The sequence below is a fragment of the Pempheris klunzingeri genome, chromosome 18 (assembly GCF_042242105.1).
Source record: "Pempheris klunzingeri isolate RE-2024b chromosome 18, fPemKlu1.hap1, whole genome shotgun sequence".
Taxonomy (NCBI): Eukaryota; Metazoa; Chordata; class Actinopteri; order Acropomatiformes; family Pempheridae; genus Pempheris; species Pempheris klunzingeri.
The window spans coordinates 3,309,942-3,337,030 of record NC_092029.1 but is presented as its reverse complement, the minus strand read 5'-3'; the positions used below and the strand labels follow the sequence as shown (position 1 = coordinate 3,337,030).

Here is a 27,089-nt window from a genome sequence, read left to right as displayed (position 1 = left end):
TTTATTTTTGACACTGAGGACACTCTGGACCTTTTTTATGCACCGATTATTTTCTTGATTCATCATTTTTGGTTTGAGAAAACAGCTGAAATTCAGATTCGGGAGATTTTACAAGATCTGTGTGAAGTGAATTTCTGCCAAGTTTGCTTAAAACATGATGAATATGTTTTCTGTTGACCGACCAGTCATCTGCTTTATTCTATTCTATTCTATTCTACTATATTATATTTCTATTCTACTCTACTATATTATATTTCTATTCTATTCTACTATATTATATTTCTATTCTATTCTACTATATTCTATTCTACTTTATTATATTTCTATTCTACTCTATTCTCTTCTACTCTACTATATTTCTGCTCTGCTGTGCCGTGGTGTGGTGGTTGTGGTGGTTGTGGTTGTGGTTGTGGGTGTCGGCAGGTGGAGCTCCATGCTCTCCCATCCAAACCTTCAGGAGGGTCCAGGACTCCCTCAGAGAAACACACCGATTCACACACACACACACACACACACACACGCATGCACGCACTCACACGCACGCGCACACGGCTGCCAGGCGTGTCAGAGAGGCGCTCGAGCCTCTGTGAGTTGAGAGGGAGGCAGAGCGCGCGCCGTAGTCAGTGTCTCACCTCCAGCGGCTCCGGACGGACTTGTGTGTGTGTGTGTTTGTGTGTGAGAGTGTGTGTGAGTGACTGAGTTGCCTGTTTGGCTTGTTTCCGTAAAAATGGGCTTCTGACAGCAGCCGGGCTGCGGGCGCCGCCGGCTCCTCCTGACCGGAAAATGAAGCGTCTCTGTCGGAGGCTGGCGGTGGCCGTGGCGGTGCTGGTGTGGCTGGGGGCGCTGGTTTACCTGCTGGTGCTGAGCCGGAGGAGGCTGCCGGAGCTCGGTACCGGAGCAGGAGGAGCGGGAGCAGGAGGAGGAGCAGCGGGAGAGACGGTGCACAACCAGGTGAAGTACACACACCATCACCTCTCCTACTGTGTGTGTGTGTGTGCGTGTGTGTGTGTTGTTGTCCTACGGAAAAATGGGCTTGAACCCCCCCTGGAGACTTGAGGGTGTTTGTGGAGTTCAGAGCAGTCACACTGTTGACTTCTACTCTTTATTAAGCCTGAATAGTTTCACTTAAAGCGCCCTCAGAGTGAGTTCTTACATGTGTGTGTGTGTGTGTGTGTGTGTGTGTGTGTGTGTGTGTGTGTGCACTTTCTCCTCAAACCTCCAGGATAGTTTGTGATTCACAAAGTCTCCAAAGTCACCAACAACAGACACAAACAAAACTGCTGCATAGAAGTCGAGGAAAAGCAGATTTGGTGTGAAAAATGCACTTCAGGAAAGTAGTTTGTCCTGCTGCATCTGAAAGAGTGTTTTGAATTGCAGTGATTTCTGATTCATGAGAAGTTTTTTAATGCTTTGAGGATGAATTCTTAATCTGACGCTTATTCAGTGGAGTAAAAAAAAGTACATTTTCCCTCTGAAATGTAACAAAGCTGCAGCCATGAGTGCTTTATTCAGCTAAACGAGTAAATGTGCTCAGTTATCACCTCCCCTTAATGTTTCTTCTGTCAGCTCCCAATAAAACCTGAAGGAAACCTGCCATGTTTTAACTTTAAAACTGTGTTCTGTGTGGCACCAGTGAGCAGTCACCTCCTCTGAGATATCCCCGTCTGTTGGGGCTTTATAGATAATGATGTGACGCTAAACGTGCTATTTTCTAGTTCCCCTGATAGTGCTGTATGTGCTGTTCCTATAACACCCCAATAATATACTCATACGTCCACCACAGAGGATTTAATAGTTCTATAAAATCATGATCAGGTCGCTGTGGCCTCTTTGAGGATAATTCTGTTCATTTTCGACCCACGCTTGGTGTCCGCGCCCAGCGTGCACTGCAGGATGTCTGTTATGCAAAAGACCCGCAGCATGTTAACTGGAGCTGGTGGGATAAATTGTATTGATCCTGCCTCTCTTACCTTGTTTTATTGAACTCCCAGCTCACACACACACACACATGCATGCAAACTAAACAGCCCACCTTTGTTTGAGAGACATTTTCTTGTAGGAATATTGTGAGAAAAGACATAAAAATAGAAAGCTGGGATAAATCCTGCTTCCTTTGCGTTACAGACATTATGTGCCCTTATAGGAATCCGTAAAGTCAGTCTGTGCAGCCACCGACATTATTGGCCCCATCTACTAATGTATTTGCATGTTACTGGAGTCTTGTAGGTCTTTGTGTGAGTGTATGATGTGTCACATTGACAGCACAGTGAAAGTGAAGCGAACAGTTTGTTCTGCTGCCACTTATTTGAACAATGAAACTTATTTGCTCCAGAATCACAATTTATTGCTTTATTTGTGAGTCGTTTTGTACACTAAAGGCAAAATGCACCCCGCTCAGTGTACGATAATGGCAGGAATTTACTGAACATTCCCAAGGCATTAAGAAAAGAGAGGTTTGAATGGAAAGACCTGTGTATTAGTGTGTGTGTGTGTGTGTGTGTGTGTGTGTGCACATTCAACAGCTCCACCACACACAGAGACTCAGCAGTCTGTGTCAAGGTGACGAGTGTTAATGTAGAGACAAGAGAAAAACATGAATGCTTCAAAGAGCTGCAAAGAAAATCTCACGCCGCTCCACTCGGCTCGCTGTGGTCTCCTAGATATATACATGTGTGTGTTCTTGAATAACAGGATAATTTGTTCTATTGATTAAGAGCACGCTGCGGCCTCTGACCTCCCTGAGCTCCTTATTAGCTGTTGCTTGTAATGCCGGTGATCCAGGAGCCGAAGCTCGCTGTGGTTTTCCTCTCACCACGAGGCGCTTTTGGCTAAAATGTAAAAAACGCAAATGTACAAATGTAGATGAGTCGATGAAGGAGAGCTGTGAGTGCGCAGCATAAACACACACACACACACACACACCACCGCTGTCCAGAAGCTCGTGTGTGTTTCGGCTTGCTGTGGTTTCAGAGCTACACTTGTTGTACAGGAATCTTAAAGCCGTGCTCTCTTTTTTTTTTTGGCCCTGCAGTAGCAGCCCGTTGTGAGATAGAGCTGAGCTGGTCCCTGTAATGGGTCTGAACACTGACTCAGGCAGCTGGACTCGAATGCTGACTCGTGATGCTGATGTAGTGAGGTAGAAATCTCAGTTTCAGCCAGTCGCTTGGTCCGCATCTTTGGCTGAGACTGAAATATCTAAATAACCATCAGACAGAATGCCATCGCATTTTGTGCGGACGTTAATAGAGCTGATTTACTTTACCTGATCTTTAATGTGGCGCCACCTGCAGGTCAAACATTCCCAGTATTGTATGAAAAATTGCATGGATTGCCGTTAAATTTTGTACACACATTCATGGTTCCCAGATGATAAACCCTAATGACTATTTCTCTTGTGCCGCTTGGAGGTTGACATTTGTGGTTGATTGGCCTGAAATCATTCTCAGCTACACTTTGTGTTTTGTACTCTTTACTCGATGTTAGCATGCTAATATGCTAAATAAAGATGGTGAACACGGCAGACATCATACCTGCCCGTTGTGAGCATATTAGCATTCTTACTTTAGCATTTACCTCAAACTACAACTGTGTTGTAGTACAGCGTCATAGAGCTGCTAACATGGCTGTAGATTGATATTCTTGTTTCTCAGTACATCAGGAAATGTGATGACGGTCAGATCAGGGGGAAAAATCAGGTGACGTATGCAAAAGGCCGACACATAGATGGTCTGTCAGAAAACTACAAACACAGAGTCTAATGGCTACTGAGGAGCAGCTGGGCAGGCGGGAGATGGGGTCATGTGGTGTGCTGGAGCATGAACCTCTGCAGAGACCTTTTGGACGGGTGAGGATCTCAGGGAATAACGGGAGTAGAACTTATAGGACTTATAGGAGAACTTATAGGAGCTGCTACCTCGCACTCAGTTTCTATGAGAAGTGGCAAATGCTCATGTTTACATGAACAAAATATTCAGATTTCTGCACTTATTCTGGAAAGACAATATTCCCACCAAGCTGTTTACATGGCTAATGAGAGAGAATATTCCACTTATATTCCCGTTTACATGCAGTCAACTGTAATTGGAGTAGAGTAGAACGGCTGGAGAACCACTTGTCCAGTGTTGCTTCTCTGCATCAAAATAGGGTTTTTTTTCATAGTTTTCCCCCGGTGGCAGACTGTTTGACAAACGTAACTTCACCTTTTTCATTCTTTCAACCTTCCACACTGCGATAGTTGCACATATACAAAAATCTGTTGACATCCAAGTCTTTAAATAGATTTAATGCGTCTCTGCCTGCAGCCTGTTGGCTAGCTGATTTGTCTACAAGGCACAGAGCTCACCGTAAACAGGCGAAAAGGCCGTGTGTCGCTAACCCCAGTTATAATAAGACAATACAAGACAATAAGCTGAATGCATGTACAAAGAATGCTCATATAGCTTTGATAATATCGGCATATCCCATTTGGAATACGGCCTAATTCAGAATATCCAAGAGGAATATGTTGTTTACACGACCCATATCAAGATTCAGAATATTTTCATGCTTGGAATGACAGTGGATAGGAATTAAAGTGGATGTAAATGTAGTGAGAGAGATCACAGGCGGTACAGGCAGAGCAGGCTGAGCTTTTTTTTTTGAGAAAGATATCCCAAAAATATAAATAATGTGCAAAATGATGAGCAATTTTAGAGAAACTCAGGATAATGTGTGAAAAGCAGAGACTCCACTCAGTATGTACGATACTTGTGTGTCAACAAAGCTCTTAAGACACCAGCAATTTGAAGAAGAGCCACACTTTGTCGTAATTTTTAGACTCGCCTTAATTTTGTATGAGTAGGAGGTGTTTTCAAATGCTGGATAATTCAGGCGTTGAAGCTTAATCTGCAGTTGCTCTCATTGTAAGTTGACTGGATAAGATCCTCAGCTAAATGCCTCAAATATGAAATTTGAAATGTAATTAAGTACGTACTTGAGTAGAAGGGGTAGACACAGCTGCAGCCACTTAGCCGATCAGACGAAGAAGAAGAAGAAGAAGAAGAAGAAGAGGAAAGAAACAGGACTGTCTCGTCTTGTATGGACTTGTTCTGGGAGATGTGAGCATACAAGCTAATGAGAGAAACTCTCTTCGTTCAGCAGGACAGTCAGTCAGTGTGTGTGTGTTTCTTTTTCAAGTCGGCACACACATGCAGTAACACACCTTGGCTAATAACCGCGCCAGATACAGACCTGCCAACTTAATCCTACAGTGTTTCACAGCCAGTGTGAAACTGTAGGATCTGTCACAAGGTACAGACGGCCTTGTGTCATCATTATCAAAGACACAGCCTGCTCCTGTCGTGAAAAAAGAAACCTAATGGGTCCCTTTCTGGCACACTGCTATATTATTCAAACACAAGTTAAAACAAGAACAGCGATATGATGCATTCTTAGAGAAACATTTGAAGCAAAAGCTAAAGTTTCTCTAACAAACATGGAAGGAGTGTCTCTTTATTTATATAGCGACAGACTCTTTCCATAAAGAGCAGGTCCAGACCAAACCCAGAGGTTCAGGAATTCAAAATTAAGAATTCAAGAATCCCCACATGAGCAAGCATCAGATATTACATTTGATGTGGAATAATGGGATTTAGAGGTTAACACTCTGGTGCAAAATTTGATGAAACACCCTGCTAGCTTTTTCATTAAAGAAGTATTTCACCACTGGAAAGATGGCCTTTTGATCAAACTGGGCTTTCTGTGTACACAACTATTTTTGAAACGGATGCTCATGAGATATCAGAGAAAAAGGACTGGGGTATTCCCTTCTGCTCAAAACAGAAAAACCCACAACAAGCAGAATTCACTGCACTGCTGTCCTCACCGGCTGGCGGTGCTTGACTCTGTGGCAGCCTCTTCTTCTTCTTCCTCCATAGGCTGTGATTCCTCCACAGTGTATTCTGGCTCATAGGAGTATCCGCAAATGTCTGATTCCAACATTAAACTGTTGAAATCATCTGCTCGTGGCGGAGCAGCAGCACAATCCGGAGTTCGAACGAGAGCCCTTGAGCAGACTGTGAGCTCTCGGTGCAAGCTTCAGAGAGGAAACTTAAATATCGTAATACCACAAATCCAGCTGCAAATCAGCAAAGTATCCCTTAAAGCACAAACACATGCTTTCTGTCTGAATCTGTGTATGCAGACACCCAGTGCACTTTAAGCAGAACCATATATCCTGCTCTTCTACCTGCTCCACTCCAACTTTTGGGTTGTTTTCCTCCTTAAGAATGCAGTAAAACTGATGTAATCTGCTGTAGCTCTCAAGTCTAACATTAGCATCGCTGACAAGCAGCAGTCTGAATGTATGCTTTCCTACAAGCAGTCTCCAGTGTTGTGTTTGACGTATTGTTGAGTACAGGAGACTTCAACCATAACACCGGGAGCTAATGAGCTGCGGGAACTAAAAAGTCCCAGTTGTTGCATTCCTGTTTCTGTTCTGTTTCCACTGCATCTGAAGGAACGTGAAGCTTTGGGAAACTAAAACCGCTGCTTTATAACATAATGCTGTATAACTTGGAATTAAGGATGAGCTGATCAGATTGTGATCTAACAATACATATTTTTAGCCATAACTTCAGCATTTATACACTAATTGTGGCAACACTTTACACAAATGACTAATAAGATAAAGTTGTGACATTTATAGCTGGTATGGCCATTATCTTCAATGTTCTTTTACTGACTAGTTAGAGATAATTTTGATGCTACTGGCAACTAATGTTTGCTGCTTCTAACTGAAGGCTTCACACCCGTCTCCGCCCTGATAGTTCTGGGCTCATCATGAAGTTCAGCTTTGAAGGAGAGCAGTGCAATACTGTAACACACTGTAATAATGATAATAATAATAATAATAGTAGTAATAATAATGATAATAGCTTGAATTTATAAAGCACCTTTACAAAGTACAAAGAAAAGGAGAGGAGAGGTTGTAGGCTGTGGTGAACTGGTGCTGTTTGAGGAGTCTGTGACCTAAAAACTCAAACTGAAACAAGGTGTATCTGGTGCAAAATGCATGTAAAACTCCTAATGTGCTAAACTTCCCAAACTGCTCCTGGAAAAGAACAATAGAAAAACACCAAAATGAGTCACTTTGTGCACCTTTGTCCTTTAGGTGTTTGAAAAAAACCAAAAAAATGACACCAGCATATGTTCCTGCGATCGTGCGTACTTGCTTGTAATCAGATGTTGTTTACATGGTCTCTTACCCTCATTACAGTATAATCACATTACTAATGTGCATATGAATGCAGCCTGTGGTTGTGTTGGACAGCTTGCAGGTGAGAATATGAGTGTGTGTAAATGTGAAGCCATAATTGTAACTCCAGTGGATAAAACCTCCACTATGTCAGAAACAATCAGCAGGTTATTCATTTATCTCCGAAGGATCCTGTGTACACATAAGCGACGTGTTTCTGACGGCTACAAATAAACGTCAGCTCTGAATATATGCGGTGTGTTTTGTGTGTGAGCGTAAGCCAGGACGGAGGATGTGTGTTAGTTTTGTCAGCAGTACTTGTGGCACTGTGCGCTATTCAAATGCTAATGCAGAATTCCCATTCCTCACAGGATTATTCTGCACTCCTGTTTACCTAGCACGACTACTTCCTGTACAAGGCATGGTGCTCTACACACACACACACACACACACAAACACACACACACAGTGTTTATGCAGGATCACACACTCATCTGCATGTGCACACAAGACAAATGGTATTTCTTGCACAGAGGAGAGAGCACATATGCGTGCACACACACGCGCACACACACACACACACACACACACACGCACACACACACTGAGCGAGCCTTTGAAGCAGTGTGGTTGGAGTGTGCCTGCGTCCTCAGGCAGGTTGGCAGGGGATCTTTCTGGAGTTTTTGCCTTCAGAAGTCCAAACATGAGAGGAAACAATCTGTTGGTTCGTTGAATACTGAAGGACACTCTGCCTCTCTGCGTGTGCCCCCATTTCTCTCTCTCTCCCTCCCTCCCTCCCTCTCTCCCTCCCTCCCTCTCTCTCCCTGTAATGAATGAGTGTTAACCGTCCCAGGACAGGTGTGCCATAGGATGGATCAGACAGAAATGGTTTGGTATCACAGTTATTTTGTGGAAGATTCTGCCTTCAAGGGACGAGGACATTGTCACCAAAACCATCCGAGTGTCTCAGAGGATGTTTGCTCTCGGCTTGCTACGCTCGTCGAGTTAACAGCGTTACACAGTGTTTGGGCATTTATCGTTTGCCCGCTGCCGTCACCTTCGTTTTGCTTTTATTTACAGAAATAAATCTCATTTGGTTAATTTTTACATATCAGTGCCCACGCTCTTCAAATTAACAAAGTCTAATTTGTAAAATACTAAGTATGTTATCAAGTGGGGCAAAGCAGCAGCAGCAGGTTTCACAGTCGCATTTCAGAAAGGAGAGCTGACCGACAAGATGATGGCTGAAGATTTGGCGTCACAACGAACAGCAAAAGCACTTCTTCGACAGTATTTCAGATTTAAGAGGAAAATCTGAAGATATGACGTTAAAGGCTCCACAGATTTTGATGGATATCTTTTCTTTTCTTGCTTTTCTGCCAAAATCAGTAACACTGGTGTCGTCACGAGTTTGTTAACCGGTGGGAATATTGCGACACTTTGACTGGTGCAAATGCTGCCGGACATACTGTTGTGCTCTGTATAACTACCACAGCACAGCTCCTCAGTCTCTAACCTTGTGCCAAAGCAGCCAAATAACCAGCCCATAAACCGCTTTCAGGTAGTTTAGATCTACTATGTGCCACGAGGCTGATTCCAAACATACACTAATTCAAACAGACAGATGTTATAATCCCAATTAGTCTGTTTCAAAGGGATCAATTGATGGGATCAGAGTATCTGTTGAAATAAGCCTGTGGTTTCACTCGGCCTTTCCTGGGTTAAAAACTAAAGCACTTCAATTGAACATGACATTTTACTACACATAAGTACAAGTGTCAATATTAAAATTACAATCCACTTCAAAAACTATACTGACGACTTGGTCCTTGGCAGCTTACTGCAGCTTAACAGCTAGTGTTAGCAGTAACATATTCATGGAGAATATAAAGAGTAAATAATGAGGAAGGCATAAATATTCATCAGTCTCTGGAGTTCTGGAGGTTTTTGTTCTTTGGGTGTTTAACCTGGAGAATGTTTTTAAACTTGCTCTTTTGTCACTGCGTTGTTCTCACATGCTTTGATCACCGTGATTGTAGGAGCGTGTTCTTCATCAGTCTGTCTGTGGGTCTGTAACAATTAGTACTGCTTATCTTCATATTCATCAGGCGGGACAAGCCGATAACTCACAGCATCGGCCTCGTCGATTAAGGTAGAACAGAGAGAGTTGTGATGCAGAAATATCGAGAACATCGTGTTGAGCAAAGGAAAACACAGTTTAAAATCTTCAGTCACATGAAAATATAGTCGTGTGGTCTGAAGCTTTTCTGTTATTTCCTTCCCTGGATGATTTCCAGCTTGTGTCAGCGACCATGTGCCAGTTTGAGTGACTAAAAAGGACTTTTACAAAGATCAACCTTACAACCTTATTCAATTCAAACCTGAACAGGCAATTCTCTTAACTCACGTATCATTATGCTTTTTTTTTTTTTTTTTTTTTTAGCAGCTGAATCTGTCTCCCCATTTCTGAGGATCGGTGTCCGTCTCTCTCTCTCACTCTCTCGCTCTCATTTCTCGAGGAAACAAGATCGATGCTCCAATCTGTGTGCTCGCCTTGTGTATCACAACGCCCAAGAGTGTCACAAGGCAAACACACACACACACACACACATGCAATACCCTGCACCACGCATGTACACACACACACACACACACACATTCACACCCTCTGCACTGTGCACACACTGTGTTGAAATTATTCATTTCCCCGTCATATGAAATGCAGTTATTGTTCCTTTCTCCTTTCCACTCCCTATCAGGAGGTATTCACATGGACAAGAGGAGGGGGAAATGAGTTTTCAGAGCGGCTATAACCAGCTCCCAGGGAGGGAATAATGATAATAATGTTTTATACGAGGCTCTCTGTGCAGCAGGGCCCACAGGTTGGCTAACTAGACTGGCCTCTGGCACCGGGGGCCTCATTTGTGAAACACGCTGGAGAAATGAACTCGTCTGTAGTTCAACAGCTTCGGCAGCTGATAAATCACAAAAGTCACATGCCAGTTTTGCTCTTTTGGCAGCCAGAGTACGTTACAAAAAAAATCACTTGAACAGATTCAATAATTTAACAGCTGAATTTTGCACATTTTCTTTTTTTTTTTAGTGATACTTTGTGTTGACAGAAGAGCTGAAATGGCAACAAAAGGCTTACAAAAGGTTAAGTTAGTTTAAATTTAAGGGGATTATAGACTTCTGGAGATTATGGAGATGTCATAATAGGTGATCTGATTCATATAACGGGACATAAAATTGATTTCACTCTCATTCGCTTGTTGGTGCTGTAATTCAATAGTTAAACCAGTTTTAATCCAAATTCCACACTTCCTCCTCCTGCTGCTTCACAATAAAATCCCTGCAGAGGTTTGTTCATCGGTTCTCTAGTTGTGGATGAAATGAGTGCATGATACCAAAACGCCACCAAGGATCTGACCAAAGAGAAGGAAATGTTGCTGTGCGGACTTTACTGTTTGACTTAGCCATGAGGATTTATCACCAAGGGACAGATAAAGTTCTTTTATTTTTATTTTTAGCACTGATAAAGTACAGAAAAGGTCAATAACTTCCATTCGTCTTTCATAATTTTAGTAAATAACTGTAAAATCCCATGTTGTGAATATGTTAAACTGGAATTCATGCCTACTTTCTATCATTATAATCATTATTATTATTATTATTATTGGTCATATCATATTGATTTGCTTATTTTCTGAGCTGATGCTTGTGTTCTCTCAGGTACCTTAGGAGCTAGAGCCATTTCAGGTTTTGATAAATTGGCTGAATACTTTTGATTAATACTCCCAATTAATTCGTTTGATTCAAAGGCATAATAAGGAGAATCACTGTTACATAAGGAACCAAACTTCAAACCTGAAGGTCGACGCTCTGAGCTAACGGAGAGCTAAATGTTGTGATGACGGAGAAGTAAGTCGAGAGTTTTTAGACGCCAACTGCAGTGATTCCTTGTTTAGCTGCTCTGAGGCATTCGGCTAAATGAACAGTTGCTCCGGTATTAAACACAGACAGGCAATTTGCAATCACCGGGCCGTTTCTACATTAAGAAGCATGTTGTGTGTGTGTGTGTTTAGCGCTTTTTACCCATCCTCATCCCTTCATCCTTTATAAATGATTCAGAAAAAACAGCAAGAATCAGCATGAATGGGGTTTTTTTTTTTTAAGTTGAGGATGGGGCATAATCAAGCATCTTTGACTGCAAAATTATCCAAGTATACTGTGTGTGTGTGTGTGTGTGTGTGTGTGTGTGTGTGTGTGTGTGTGTGTGTGTGTGTGTGTGTGTGTGTGTGTGTGTGTGTGTGTGTGTGTGTGTGTGTGTGTGTGAGAGAGACACACACACACACACACACAGATAAACAGACATGGAAGCTGTTGATAATTTCAGCTTTAAGATGGTGTCAATAAATCACAACTGTACCAGTGTTGAAGTTATAATTTTCATGTATATTATTGAGAACAGGGTCATCTGTTCGAGTGCCGGATTGTGTGTGTGTGTGTGTGTGTTTGAGGGCGACTATGTTCTCATTGGTTTGAGTAACCAGTAGAATAAAGCTGAGTGATCTCAGTTCCCTGTGAATAAAACAGAACATGACTTCAGTATCCAGAGGAGTTGCGGCCTGCTGGAGGTACCGTTCTTCTTCTGACGCTAGTGTCACCTTCCACCTCTTACCTGCTCTTCCCAGAACATTTTTACGGTTACTACAGACGTCCACGTCTTAGTAGTGGACGTCTGAAGTGCCAGGTTTGACCTAGCCACAGGAATGGCAGGGGCAAGACACGGGGTTACGTGGAAAATCATGTTTTGTCATGCAAAACTTTCATGCAGAATATATGATTGGTGCTCCTGTAATGATGCTCAGCTTTGACCCCTGAGGATCTTAACACACAGCTGCTAATCAGGAACACATCTTTTTAGTGGCCATGGAGTAAATAACACTATTACACTGACAATATGCCTGTTTTGGTTCAGAAATCTGGAAATTGGAGGGAAGATTTATTGGCAGGCTTGTCGGCCAGTTCCATGTGATCACTCTCTCTGATATCCTGCCTTAAACCTGGTTTCTGCCAGCAGCCCGCTCGCTTTTGTGAATGTCAGAATAGTCAAAGAGAGGAAAGGATAATGTGTGTGTGGGAGGCAAAGGGAGTGAGTGTTTGAATAGGGCTGCCATTGTCCACCGCCATTTGTGTCTGAGTGCGTGTGTGTGTGCTGGTGTGAAAATTGTAATTCTCACCTTGATGCACGTAGGATTAAGCCATCAATCTAGTTTATAGAGAGTGGAAGGTAAAGTGAGGATAAAGAGAGTGAGGGAGAAAGATAACAGGGGGAGAAAGGGAGAGGGTGAGTGGGTGAACAAGCTGGAAATAACAGAGAGAGAGAGAGAGAGAGAGCTAAAGAAAGGGGGGAGAGAAATGAGGGACAACAGCAGTGACAGAAAAGGAGGACAGAAAAGTAGAGAATGTGAGATTGAGACAGAATAGGAAAGACGAAGAATGGGAGAGGCGATACAAAAGCAGAGCGTGATGCAAGATGAGAACGAAAATGAGAAAGAGGCGAAAAAAAAAAAAGGATAATAGACAGAAAAAAGGGAAACGTAGAAATGGTGGGAGGAAAAGAGAGACAAAGGGGGAGAGAGCCAACACTCACACACACACACAACCACGACAGGAACAACAGTGCGGCGACAGGGAGCAAATGAACTGGTTTAAAGCAGACAGAGTACAAGCTGTTTTCGCTGTCGCCAGTCATTTGTGCTCAATGTGTCATTTCTCCACTCAGTGCCAGTTACAGGCGGCTCCTCCTGCCGTCGCCTCTTGAGTTAGCACACGCTAGTACCAACACTGCTGCAGAAATACACCGTGGGCTTCAAGCCACTTGGCAGAGGAGGAAGACTCTTCACCAAGTTGAAGCCTTCAGGTGCGTTTTATCCGTCGGTGTCCCGCCTCGATCAGCAGTGTTGGTGAGCGGGAGGTTCCAACGTCCAACGGATCAGTTTGGACCAGAAGTTGTTGGTGTGTCACAAAACAGAAATGAGTCGACAGCTTTCATGTCAGGCTGATGTGTTTTGATGTGCTGACTTTGGAACTTTGGGCGATCTTTCCAATCGAAACTGGAGAAAGTCCACACAACATTTAACATTTTGCTTTCCTTTTCGAGCTTTCCACTCAGCTACAATACTTAAAATAACCATCTTCGTGTGTGTGGCTTCATTTTTCTGGTGTTTTATCAGGACAGAACTTGAGACATGAGTGATTTTGCCCCCAGTCAAGTCAGAGAGTGATACTCTCACCCCCTGAAGCCCACTGGGCTCCGTCCTTTAAATCCCACTGGGAGCTTCTTAGAGGTGTTTCAGATGCAGTTTAAATGTGTTTCTTGTATGTATTTACTGCTTTGGCCTATAAGCAGCAGATTAAAGTGTCAGTAAAAGTGTTTTCCCACATCCAAGACAAACCTTTCGTCGTCCATGGTGTTAAAAACCTTCTCACAGATTGACGTCTAGCCTGATGCCAATATACAGTTGAGAGTCTGCATGGGCGGCTTTTATTTTGAAAACGGATTCTCTTCGCCGTTTGTTTGCCCGACTTCCTGCCCGCCTCATTTGCTCTGTGCCGCCTTAAAGCCGTATTTAAAGTGGGTGTGATCAACTCCCCAGGTGGGTTTGAGCCATCAGGGTCGAAATGAATAATGCAGCAGTCCATAATTTTTGTTTTAATCAAGTCTCTTCTTTTTATGACTTAAGTCTCTGAATCTCCTCCTATTGCTGCACTTTTTTGAACTCCAGCTGTGTTACCCAGAAAGCACAGCGTGTCTGTCCGTGTGACCGTCACCGCCGCCGCCGCCGCCGCCGCCGCCGCCGCGCTTCCTTGCTGTCATGGTCCTGGTTGCTGCTGCTGCTGCTGTTGTTGTTGTTGTTGGGGCTAATAGCAGATATATCGTCTCCATTAGCAGTTAATCTCCTCGCCAAGAGAGTGAAGAAAGCAATATTACCAGGAGGATTTAAGAGAGCGCTCCTCTATCTTCCTTTTCTTCTTCCTCCTCCTCCTCTTCTTCTTCCTCCTGCTAAACTCCCCTCTGAAAACTCAAATCTTTCCCTCTTCCTCAGCAACAAAGACACACGCACACACACACACGCACACACGCACACACACACACACACACACACATTATTGTGTATTCCCAGACTGGCCCTGCTGCTTTGGGCCAATAAAGAAAGGGATTACATTCAAAGCTCTAAACTCCTCACACACCTCTAACACACACATTTAATAATGAATGTGTGTTTGTGTGTGTGTGTGCGTGCATGTGTGTGTGTGCATGTGTGTGTGTTGTGATTACGTCCTTATGTGTGTGCGCACATACGTCTCTGCTGTTATTGTTTTTATTGCTTCTCTTGTTTGGTAGGGATTCACGCTGTGTTTATTTGTGTGTGTGTGTGTGTGTGTGTGTGTGTGTGCGTGTGCATGTGCAAGCGTGTGTGTGTGTGTGTGTGTGTGTGTCACTGCTGTTTGAACAAGATATCTATTTCATTTCTGTTAGTTACCTGGGTTGAAATTCCCAAAATATATTTTCTTTGAGGGAGGCTCGATGCAAAGGTGAAAGAGAGGGTGAGAGGATGTATGCGTGTGTATGTGTGTGTGTGTGTGTGTGTGTGTGTGTGTGTGAGCGAGAGAGAAAGTAAGAGAGAGGAGTCGTCAGAGAGAAATAGAAGAAAAGAATGAGCACATTTTGTATTTTGTCGCTTCCCTTAAGTTTGTTTTTATTCATGGCTTTTGCAGAGGGTGAATTATTGCTCTGCTTCCAGACTGCTTGCTCTGCAGTGTTTGCTAAGCATCCCCCGCCACAACACACACACACACACACACACACACACACACAGGCCTAGACATTTATATTCAACAGTGAAGGTAGGTTTTGTTGGAGAAGGTGAGGAATTTTGAGCAGCTATGATTGGATAACCAGTTTCCCAGTCTGCTATCCACTGGGATGCATGTATGGATTAAATATGGAGGGAGAGCTGTGATATCCTACAGCAGCAACAGCACCTGAATTGTTGATGTGGTGTCATTCTGTAAGGGAGCGAGGAAACATCCTGGTGTTGGGAAGTGCAGAAGTAACTGTAACCCAGCTCAGAACACAAAAAAAGTATAATTAAAATATTGATTACACTCATAATGCAGGAAGCAGTGGGATGTTCGTGTAGAGCAGGTGCAGAAGTGTTGGACCGGGTGATGGCTGGTGATGGCTGGTGATGGTGTGTGTTTGTGTTCACTCTTCAGTTCCAACACTGTATTCATGCCCGGTGCGGTGCAGCTGCACAGCAAAGCCAAACACCACAAGTTAAAGCATGAAAGTGTCATGAATTTTTGCTTGAATGTTTTGAACACAGAAGAAAAACACAGTTCTGCTCTGCAGCCACGAGCAGCAACAAATGTCACACATACAATTCTTTTCTTTTCCAACAGGCGGTAAATGTGCCGTTATTGGAGTTGTTATTGCGTGCACGCTACTTTTGTTCCCTTCATGGGCACCTGAACTTATGCAGAGTGCAGTTTGCCTCGTTATGTTCCAACATCTGCTGGAGATTATCGATATTAGCTTATGAAATTGTCACTTTCCAGAAATATCAGATTGACCTGCCTGGAGACCACAGGGCAAAAATGTGCTGTGGGTGGTGAACAGTGGCAGATATTGGTGGATAATATTCTGCAGATATATATTATATATAAAATACAATACATACTATATAAAATAGTATGTATTACAAATATTATATATAATAATTATTATATTATTATTATTTAATTACTGGTGATCACAGTCTCTTGTGATTTCAGTGTTTCAGTAATGTGTTCTACATTGTTTCAGTCGATAACTACTGACTGACAGTTTATCAGTGGTTCATATCAATTATTTCAGTATTTCATTAGTGTCTGTGACAGTAGTTTTGTGTGTCTTTTCTGAAGCGTCTCATATGTCTGTGAAGGGTAAAATGTGCATCTGTACAAGGTAACATTTAAATTACATCCCATCTGTCGCCTCATACATATGCATGCAGAAACATACCCCCCCCCTCCCCACAGACACACACAAACACACACACACACACACACACACCATAATACACACACGTACAGGCAGAAGGCCTTGGTTGTTTTTCTCTGCAGGTTTGAACTCAGTTGAACAGAAACGAAAAGCCTCGCAGAGCTATGAAGAAAAACATTTTATATTCAAGGAGAATTTTAGATGTGAACACCTACAAACATATTCTCTCTCTCTCTCTCTCTGTTTATCTAATGCTCTCTCTACCTCTCTCTCTCTCTCTCTCTCTCTGTCTCTCTCTCTCTCTCTCTCCATATGCTTTATGCTGGATGCATTTATCCTCTTTGCTGTACCATGAATATGCGATGTGATCCTCTTTCTCGAGCCCTGTGGGGAAATTCTGGCTCGTCTCCGCTCTGCAACCTCCACAGGGGAGGTCAGAGGTCAGAGGTCGGGCTCCGCTACAGAGCAGCCAGGACCTGGAGCGGGTACAGCTTCACTTCAGCTGGACTGTAAACTCTCCTTTTAAGAAGAGGAGGAAGTTTTAAGTTTTTGTGTTCTTACTTTTTTTAGACATTAAGGTTTGGTAATATCATCTGTGTGTGTCAAATCCAGATGGAAGGATGTATTTTTATCAATTTCTGCTTCGTCGAATGTCACCAAAATATGACATCCAGCACGTGACTGGACTCCACTAAATGTGTGTGTGTGTGTGTGCAGTCATGTGACCGCACGTAGTGCATGCTGGGTCGATGTAGAAACCATTTCTGTGCTTTTAAGGGGAAGAACGGGTGCTGCAGCTTTTTCTGCCGCTGACCTCCACCTACATTTAGATATAGAGATAGGAAACACACACACACCTATACATACCACCCAACAGCTGTCAGGCCAATTCCACTCATGTCCCTGTTCTCCCATGATTCATTGCACTGCTGGTAGATTTCAGGTGCAGTGGAAAGTTCTGTGTCTGTGTTATGAGATATGCTGTGGGTGTGTGTGTGTGTGTGTGTGTGTGTGTGTGTGTGGGTGTGTGTGTACCTTTCTCTGTGTGTGTGTGTAAACATTTTTTCACACAATAATGTGCTGAACTCATCTGGAGCTGCAGGTTCCTTTGTGCACATTTAACTTGGACTTACATGACATCAACAAGCAAATCAGACAACCTAGAAAATATGTTTATATACAAGTGATTCTCTTTCCTAATCTTCCTGGATTATGTCCACAGACTCATAGGGAGCGGGTCAGGGTGGGTGGCCGGCGTGTAAGTCCACAGTTCACATCTAGCGCTGCTAATCAGTCTGTGGTTAGTCAACAAAAGCACTTTGGTGAAGTTAGTAAAAGATCGTTAATTTAGCAGAAAACAAATTAAATACGTCCAGACTCTTGTCTCTGCTTTGATTTAGGCAACAAAAGCACTTAACTCCAGCCGCAAAGATCAGGAATGGAGATTTATTGGGAACTAAAACCAACCAAAACTTTCTAAAAAAAAAAAAAAAGTTCCCTGCAAAACATCCTGCGTTGTGGCGTAAAGCGGTAGTCATGCAGCAGTACGTGTGTGTGTGTGTGTGTGTGTGTGTCATAGACAGAGATGTATGAGCTGGAACAGAAAACAATGTAGAAACCAAACAAGCACCACTGCTGCAGGGAGAGATCTATACACACCCTTAATTGATGACTGAGCAGTGTGTGTGTGTGTGAGAGAGAGAGTGTGTGTTCCCCCCTGTGTGAGTGTGTGTGTGTCAGTGTTGAAGGAGAAAGATGAGAAGGTGTGTGTGTGTGTGTGTGTGTGTGTGTGTGTGTGTGTGTGTGTCGTATTGACGTAGCAGGGCTCTCTCCAGACCTGAGCTCAATAAGCCCTGACTTCAAACAAACAGGAACCACTTCACACAGGAGCACAGGAGAGGAGGGAGGAAAGACGAGGAGGCAAAAATAAATGAAGGGATAGCAGAGAGAGAGAGAGAGGAGTGGGGGAGAGAGAGAGAGAGGAGTGGGGGAGTGCAGAATAGCCCAGGAGAAGAAGTGATGGGGGTAGAAAGAGGGGCAGATGGAGGACTGGAAATGAGAGTGTTTACATGTATGATATAGTTTGTGTAGCTGATATTTATTAATCTCAGATGAACAATGACGTGTTCAAGCACAGAATAAAGATTCTTTTCACTCTGTCCATTCTCACATACTAACAATTAATTACAGAGAAAAGATCTCAAATACAAATGCTGCTTATTTTGGACTGTTTTGTCAGTCTGAGCCTTCATATACACACAGTTTAGCCAGTTTAGGCTCTGTAGGTGTCAGTTAAAGACCCCTGGAGTCTTTTTTTTTTTACCACCAGTAATGCAACTGAACAATGCTCTCCCATCTGCATGTAAGCAAACATTCTTCAGCATTGTTTAACGCGTACAGCTGAACAATGCTGGGTGATATTTGGGTATTTACTATGTCGGGTCCTTCAACTTTCAATCCCGTCTGTAGGTTTGAATCTTTGCAGCAGTGATTTCCGTGCAGCTGATGGTAATGAAATAGTTCATTTACTACAGCAAGCCAGCAAAAGTCAGGGAAGAATGGGACACGTGCATGTAAAAGAAAAAACACATTTTAATGACCTTAGCAGTTAGACACACCTTATGTAATGTATAAATGCTAACAACTCCCAAAAACTGTCCTCTGGGGACGTAGATGTTGTGAACTCTTGTTTTCAGATGTGTCTACCCCTGGATGCACTGCCCCTCTCTTAGTAGTATCTGCAGACATTTTCACAAATTAATTATCATTACCGAAAGATATCAAACTCTATTTTCTCAAGATCCGTGTTTAATCACCTCATTATCTGAAAACAGCAAAACATAAAAGCCACCAGTCGGAGCGAACTTGCTCGGTGCAGCTTCTGGCTGTTCCAGCCTGATTAGAGCAGGACGTGAAGCGCTGATCAATCGTCTCCTCTGACTGTGTCTCCGCTGCTTTGGTTTTTCTCTTCAGTGAGCCGGAGCATAAAGGGCGACGCCACCCCGAGCCGCTCTGATGTCAATCTGAGGATCTGAAGTCACGAGCCGACGAGAGAGTTTTTTCCCTTTCATAGGATAACAAGATAGTTAACCGTGACCTGAAGATATGAAAACTTTGATACCTCGTTGTGGCACAAAAACTAATTGGCAAGCTTGAGATAACAGGACTAGAAAAAAAAAGGTCTATGTAAATTAGGTCTGTCTTGCTGTGAGTAATTTAAAGAATCCCGCAGATACATCTTTTAAAACATGGATATTTTATGCAGAGTCTGGCCCGTCTGGACTGCAACTAATCCCACCTTTTCCTGTTTTCTTTCTTGTTTTTGTTTTGCGTCTTTACTCTGTATAGTTTGCCTTCTGGATGCTTGTCTCTCGTCTGTTTTTGTTGGATTTTTTAAATTGGGGATTTCACTGTCAGTCTGTGCTGCTTAATCTGAAACCGAAAATGCATATTCATGTGTTTGTCTTTCTGCTGCAGAGGATTTGATGCCTCTTTTGCATGACCAAAGCTCACATATTCAGCATTTCCAGACTGTTTTTCTATTTTCCACGTTTATTTATTTACTTTATTTTATTTGTGCATTATTTAGCTTGCTGCTCTTGGGATCTAAATCACTTATTTCTCAGAGTCCTGGCCAAAACGACAGCGACATAGTGTTACAGAACCAACATCCACTGAAGGAGCATAAGGGAGGTAAGGAAGTGGACAAGAGGAAAACTGATGATAGTAATCTTTGATGTAATTTATGCTCAGCAACCTTTTCTGCCTTAATCCTGCCTCTGTAGCCTGAGTCAGATAATTTTGAAATTGGAGGAGATGAAGGATGATATTCCACTTACCTTCGTAATAGTGCCCCTGATAACTGCCAACTCTCTGGGTTTAATCTGCCTTTGAAAAAGCCAAAAGATAATTAAAGAAGAAATATAAAGTAATGGAGATATCATGATTTTTTTTTTTTTGTTACAGTTGTTACAGAGGCGATACATCACAATGTAATAGAGGGGTTGACGTGTGTGTGTGTGTGTGTTTATGTGTGTGAGAGAGAGGTCATTGTTCACACAGTGCACGTGAACAGGGGATATTAAAGAGGACACACACACACACACACACACACACACTCCATACATGATTTATGCCTTTGATATAATGGGTAATTTATCATCGGCCCAGGGCTCATATTCAGGTTAAAAGACAACGAGAAAGAGAGCCGGGGAGCGTCGTAGTGTTTGGTTTATCAGAAACAGTAAATTGAAAACTTGATTTGTAATGTTTGTTTTTCTAAAACTCACTTCACTGAGATAATAACATGTTGGACACAAACTTAAAGAAGAGGCCAGAACAAATATGTATATGATAAACACGCTGATCAATTCAGGTTCATTAAAGGGTTTGTTAAACTTTTGGGTGCTTAATCACTTCCGTCAACTTTTAATCAGCCATTTTTCACATTTTTTGATTGTATTTGTCCTTTTCATCTTTTAAAACGTGTATTACTCCGTGTAAACATCATCAGGCTAACATTTAATTAACCCTTTGAGGGTCTTCAGCACTTTCTAGTGTGTTATGATTTTTATTTTTAGCATATTTTATCAGTTTTTCATGCATATTGCTTATAATTTTGCAAGATGGTGAATTTTTCAGAGTTCTCAATTTTTTTCATGTATTTTTTGTGTATTTTAGACCATAAAATGATGCGCATCATGACAAAAACATGGCAATTTAAGGGTTAATTTTTTTAAAAACTAATTAAAATTTGATATGTATGATTAGGGCTGATGCTGGTCTAAAAAACTATTTAAAAAAAATTTAAAAAAAAGAAAGATTTTTAACATTTTTATGGCTTGTTTTTATGCATACACATTTATGTGTGTAAGGATCTTTAACGTGATTATTTCTGAGGACCTTCAAGGGGTTAATGCTAGCTAGCAGCAGATTGGTTGCGAGTGATAGTTTTAGCAGAGTAGCTGAAGTCCGGTACATTAAATGTTCGTTTCGTGGAACTGTTCAGACTTTTCTTTGCATGCTCCAAGTCTAAAATGCGGCTTGAACAGACATTGTGATACTTGTCAGACTGTAAACACTCGATAAAATGTTGTGAATCGCTGCAACCACAAGATGTCGTTCAGCATACAGGCACAAAAATATCAGGCTGGTCGGTCCAGTAGCTTTAGAGATTAGCTGCGGACAGACAGACAGACAGACACACACGACCGAATGCAGGCTGAGATAATAACAGCAGCTGCTCATGTTGTCCTGCTTGAAGGGGAGTTTTCAGACTGATCAGAGGGATTCAAACCAGCAACCTCCCTCCCTCACAGCATCCTGTCATCTCTCTCTCTCTCTCTCTTTTGTTTGTCCTTTCTTTACCTCTCGCTGCCTTTATCCAACGTGAGCTGTCAAAAAGTACGCAGTGGCAGAGTGTGTGTGTGTGTGTGTGTGTGTGTGTGTGTGTGTGTGTGCGCTCAGCTTTCTCATTATGATTCTAAATGTATCAGTCTGTCTCGTCTGGATGAATTAATAGGTTCCTTGGTGGCTTGGCTCACACACACACACACACACACACACACACACACACACACACACACACACACACACCTACACACACACTGTTTGTCCAGCGCTTCGTGCCTCAGGTTCGTTAATTGAATGTCTGTGTTCATGTAGGAGGCCGTGAGAGGCATTGAGAGGATGCCACGGTGCATTAGGAAGACAAGCTGTGTGTGTGTGTGTGTGTGTGTGTGTGTTTGTGTGTGTGTGTGTGTCTTGTAAATAGGATAGAATCCAGAGGACCTTGAACGCAGCCTCTCCTGAGCTCCTAGTGAGACGAGACGCAAACAAATCTTACAGAGGCGAGAAGGCCGCAGGTGTGTGTGTGTGTGTGTGTGTGTGTGTGTGTGTGTGAGAAACTCAGACAAGCTTAATCACACCCCGCCCTTGATGTGTCTCGCTCCCTCTCTCATCTTGTCTCCTCTCTTCACTCCTCCTTTCCTTTCCTCCCTTGTCCTCCTCATCGCTCTCCTCTTTCTACTCTCCTTCTTTTATCATTATTCTTTCTCATCTTCTCCTCTCTGCCTTCACTCTCTGTCAAAGATCCTCTTCTAATCTTTCATCTCTTTCCTCCTCCTCTTTCCTCCCATCATCCCTCTTCCTCGTCTCCTGCTCCTCATCCCTTTACTTTCTCTGAGTTTTCTTTCTCTTCTTTTCTCCAATTTCCTTCCTTTTCACTCTATTTCCATTTATATCTTCTTTCATTTTTCCTCCCACTGTTTGCTTAGGTCTTTGCTATCTTACTCCTCTCATCTGATCTCCTCTGTTCTCCATCCTTACTTATCTTTATTCGCTCTTCCCTTTCCTCCTCTTTTCCTTCTTTCATCATCTTGTGTTTCCAATCTGTATCTTCCTTCTCCTCTCCCTCCTCTTCGTCCTCGTCTTTGTCCTTCTCTCTTGCCTGTTTCTTTGTTTTCTCCCCCACTCCACTTATATCTTCATGTCTCTTTACTCCTGTCCTCCTTTTGTCTCCCATTTTGTCCCTTTTCTTTTCCTCGGCCCCTCTTTCTTCCTCCCTGCCTCTCCCTCTGTTTTTCTCACTCCAATCCTTCTTCTCTCCCTCCTCTGTCCTTGTTTGTCTCTTCGTTTCCTTCCCTCTCTGTATCCACTGTCTCCTTTTTCATCCTTTTTTTTTTTAATGCATCCTCCTTATCTCTCCTTCACCTTTCATCCGTCCTCTTCATTTTTTCCCTTCTCCCCCTAACCTTGGTCTTTGGTTTGCTACATCTACCTGTCTTTCCATCCACCTCTGTATCCTCCCTCCCCTCTCTCCCTCCCTCTCTCTCTCTCTCAGTCTCTCCCCCTCTTGTTCTTCATGCTTCGTCGTTACAGCCACCAGGGGAAGAGCCAGCAACACTGACTAACGCACACACTCGCACACAAAGAGTCTGACTCCCAGCCCTCTAATGGCCCCATTTAGACAATGTGTCGCATCAGCAAGTCGTATGGCTGAATAATGAGGAGAGAAGAAGAAGGAGGAGGAGGAGGAGGAGGAGGAGAAGAAGATGAGGGGTGTCAGTCGTTTTCCGCATCCCTCCATCCAGACTGCTGCTCCACCATAAATGTTCTGTTACACACACCATCGCTCTGTGACCCTCTGTGTGTGTGTGTGTGTGTGTGTCCATTCATCTCCACTATGTGCCAGTGTGTGTGGTCGTTGGGGTGAAATATGGCCTCTGGGGTTTTTGCTGAAGCTCCCGTGTTATGTTTATGATGGGACGGAAGAGAGAGAGAATGATAATGTACGTTCTTTATATCCCTCGCCCTCAAAGAAACATCCTCCCTCTCTCTGATGCATCACACACACACACACACACACACACACACACACACACACATGAGAGCACACACTCGCTCTCAATCAGCTGAAACACACACTCCTCAGCCTCTCAAACGATACCTACAAGCACACACACTCGTAAATGATACACACAAACACATTTACTCCCTCGGTTGTTCAAGCAACACACACACACACACACACACACACACACACACACACACACACTACACACTCTCACACACTACACACTCCTCCCTGCATGCAAACAGGCATCTCTACTGTCTCATAAATTATATACACTCTCTTTAAACTACACACTCTCACAGCAGAGCTCCGACAGACAAAAAGTGCAGCTTTAGCTGTTTTTTAATTTTTTTTTTTTTTTTTAAAGTTGTTGCCACCTTGTGTTTTTCTCCACCATCTGTTTGGAGCGGAGCAGGATTTATGTGCAACATTAACATTTTACATCTTATTTTATAACATTTGTATTTTCTGGAGAAGTGGGGGTTCCTGCAGAGTTGTTTCCTCGGTGGGACACTGGAAACAGTCTTTTTAGTACTTGTGCTGAATAACATGAGGGAGGACTGATATTTACTGTGGCTCACAGTGAGACTCTGGCCTCTGATTAGCATATTAAAGGGCCATGCTGCTGCTTTTGCATGCTTTAGCTCATTAACTCCAAATTGCACTTGTTGTACATTATTTGTGCTTATTCTCCCACCCTCAAGGCAATCGTGCTCATTTCTATTAATTCACTGTAACAAGAAAATCAACCTGCACAGACCTCAAACTAGTCTGAGCTCAGGAATTCACCAAGGTGAACACTGAGTTACCTTTGTTTTGTTAGTCTTCCTCCATTGATGTGTTCAAGGACACCCTGACGCCTGAGTTAGTGGCTGAAATAACAAGGTTTTTAAATGCAAGAAACGAACAGAATTCTCTTTTCACATCCATTTGTGCTCATTATTTGTCCTGTGGGGTTAATTTTCCAACAGCGAAAACCATGACTGCAGTGCAGCTCAGCAGCCAGGCATTAATTCTCAGTTGTCACAGTATATAGAACCACTAAGTAAAAGGTGACACAAAAGTAAAGATAAGATGGATTACCTTCCGTATCTCAAGCAGGTTTTTAAGCCTCCGCATGCGATTTTCATACATTACGGAAACCAGCGGCTGTCTTAAAGGTAAAAAGTGGATCTAAAACCTGGTGTTAGGCTTTTATACCAAGTTTGGATGTAATTCAAATGGACAAATGGGTTCGTTACTCAGGTGCGTTAGCTGAGCAACAACTGAATCCTTCTGCTTGCACTGAGAAATGTTTGCTTATCAGGTTTGAAGACTAATCAAATGATTTACCGACTGACTGAATGATTATTGTTCGAGCAGCAGTGCAACAGCACAACAATATACAGACACAAACATTTAAGGTACAACTTGTGATCCAAACAAAAACAAACGCCCCACAGTAGCTTCATGCATCAGTACAAGGAAAAACAGAGGACGGGAACTAATTAAATTATTATTCAGTTGTTGCTGCTTTCTGATGCTGTTGGGGTTTGTTTACACCTGTAATGTCTGTAAACACAGGAGGGAAACAGGCCCCTGTGATTTTAATTATGATAAACTCTTCTGCAGGTTTAGATGTGAGTTTATTTAGGTCAAATCTATATGATCAGAATATAAAGAATTGGGACTTTAAAGCACAAACCCACGCACAACCAAAGGCTGCTGGGAGATTAAGTGTAGCAATTAGTCACAAAACAATGAGGGAACAAAGAGGACGAAGGGCTGAAGTTCAACATTCATCTTCTTAAATACCAAAGAGTCGGAAGTTAACCCTGATTCTTCTTTAAGTAGAATTACCTCTAAAAGCTCTCCTGAGGCTTTTAAACAGCGCCACACACACACACACACACACACACACACACACACACACAGACGCTCAACATATCTGTGGTGCATAATCACAGGTTACACTCTGAGACTCAGACTGTGACATTTATGACTAAATCTCACGTTGGCTTTGTCATCCAGTCTGATGACGGCTGCAGAGAACATTTCTGCCTCCTTCAAACCCACATCCTGGGAGATATTTCATTTGGCTCCAACAGGTTAACTCTCCTGAATGCACTAATGTGCAATAAATGGTCTCTGGTTACTGAATAATTGATACGTAGATGTAGCTGATTTATTGATTGACTGGTTGGGTGCTTGACAGACTCCGCTGCCCCCTCTGACACGGACACAGCTCCACAATTTCAGATTTGTTAACAAAAAACAATCACTTCTTTTTATTATGCAGATAACTGTTACTCAGCAGAATGAGTGGAGAGACATTATTTCTTATTTTATTTTATATTTTTTGCACTTTAATGATGACTAAATAAAAAAAGCCTTAGTGATTAACAGATAATTTTCACGCCGACTGATTTTTTTCTTATGGATTTTCTAACCTTTATAAGACAGATAGATGCGACACATCACACAGACAGAAGCTGTTAGTTGAGGTACGGTAGTGAGGACGTGCAGATCTGAGCACTAAATACGATGAAACAGCTGCTTCTGCTGGACGTGGTGATACGTGTGATCTCACTTACATAGAAAACAACGGGTGTGGGTGGAAACAAGAGATTATCTGAGAGTAAAAGGTGCTGGTCCTGATACAAACGGATCGACCCTGATGTTTTAAGAAATGATTCGAAATAATTAATCGATAAATGAATGTGAGGATTATCACTGTATCACTGTCAATTCAATTTTTGGGGGTTTTGAACTGTTGGTTGCATAAAACTGTTGGTTATTTTTCTCTATTTCCACGGCCATTAACCAAAAATAGAATATATGTTGACAAATGAACTCTTATCGTTTGATTGGCAGATCTCGGATGCAGAGTGGGAGGACATGTTGGAGGGCTTCGATGAGCGGAGTTACCTGAACGCTCGGCGCTGGAAGCCCGGAGACGACCCGTACACGCTGTACGCCTTCAACCAGAGAGAGAGCGAACGCATCCCCAGCAACCGCGCCCTGAGGGACACACGGCATTACAGGTACACACACACACACACACACACACACTGAACTGACAGAAACACGTGACACTACAGACACACACACTTCTCTTCTTGCTTGTTTCTTTTTGTTTGAATCAGTGCGTAAATTCTCAGATGGGTTTGAGAAAATGTGCAGCGTGTGGTGAACTTTATCTGTACAACGGTGTGTTCAAACGGTGTGTTCACTGCCACCTCCAGAGGAATATGTTTATTATACACACACACTGTGTGATTTATGGATCTGTCAAGAGTGTGCCGAATAGAAATGAAGCTTATCAGTACAAACCCAAACTCCAGTAGCCTGCAGGCATAAACAAACACATCAAAACACACACATGACATTACAAATCAGCTGTCAGTGTTACAGGTACACACACACACACACACACACACACATGGAGAGAGTCAAACTGTAACACAGCA

The 27,089-nt window shown here is 42.7% G+C and overlaps 1 protein-coding gene across 1 annotated transcript in view; it reads left to right on the top strand.

Annotated features, from left to right (window-relative positions):
* The first annotated feature begins 649 nt into the window (after positions 1-649).
* Positions 650-27,089, top strand: part of galnt14 (UDP-N-acetyl-alpha-D-galactosamine:polypeptide N-acetylgalactosaminyltransferase 14 (GalNAc-T14)) — a 141,626-nt gene continuing 115,186 nt past the window's right edge. The window contains exons 1-2 of the mRNA XM_070849359.1: positions 650-951; positions 26,494-26,663. Of these exons, the coding sequence (XP_070705460.1) occupies positions 784-951; positions 26,494-26,663 (338 nt within the window). The 5' untranslated portion in view covers positions 650-783. The remainder of the gene's footprint in view (positions 952-26,493; positions 26,664-27,089) is intronic.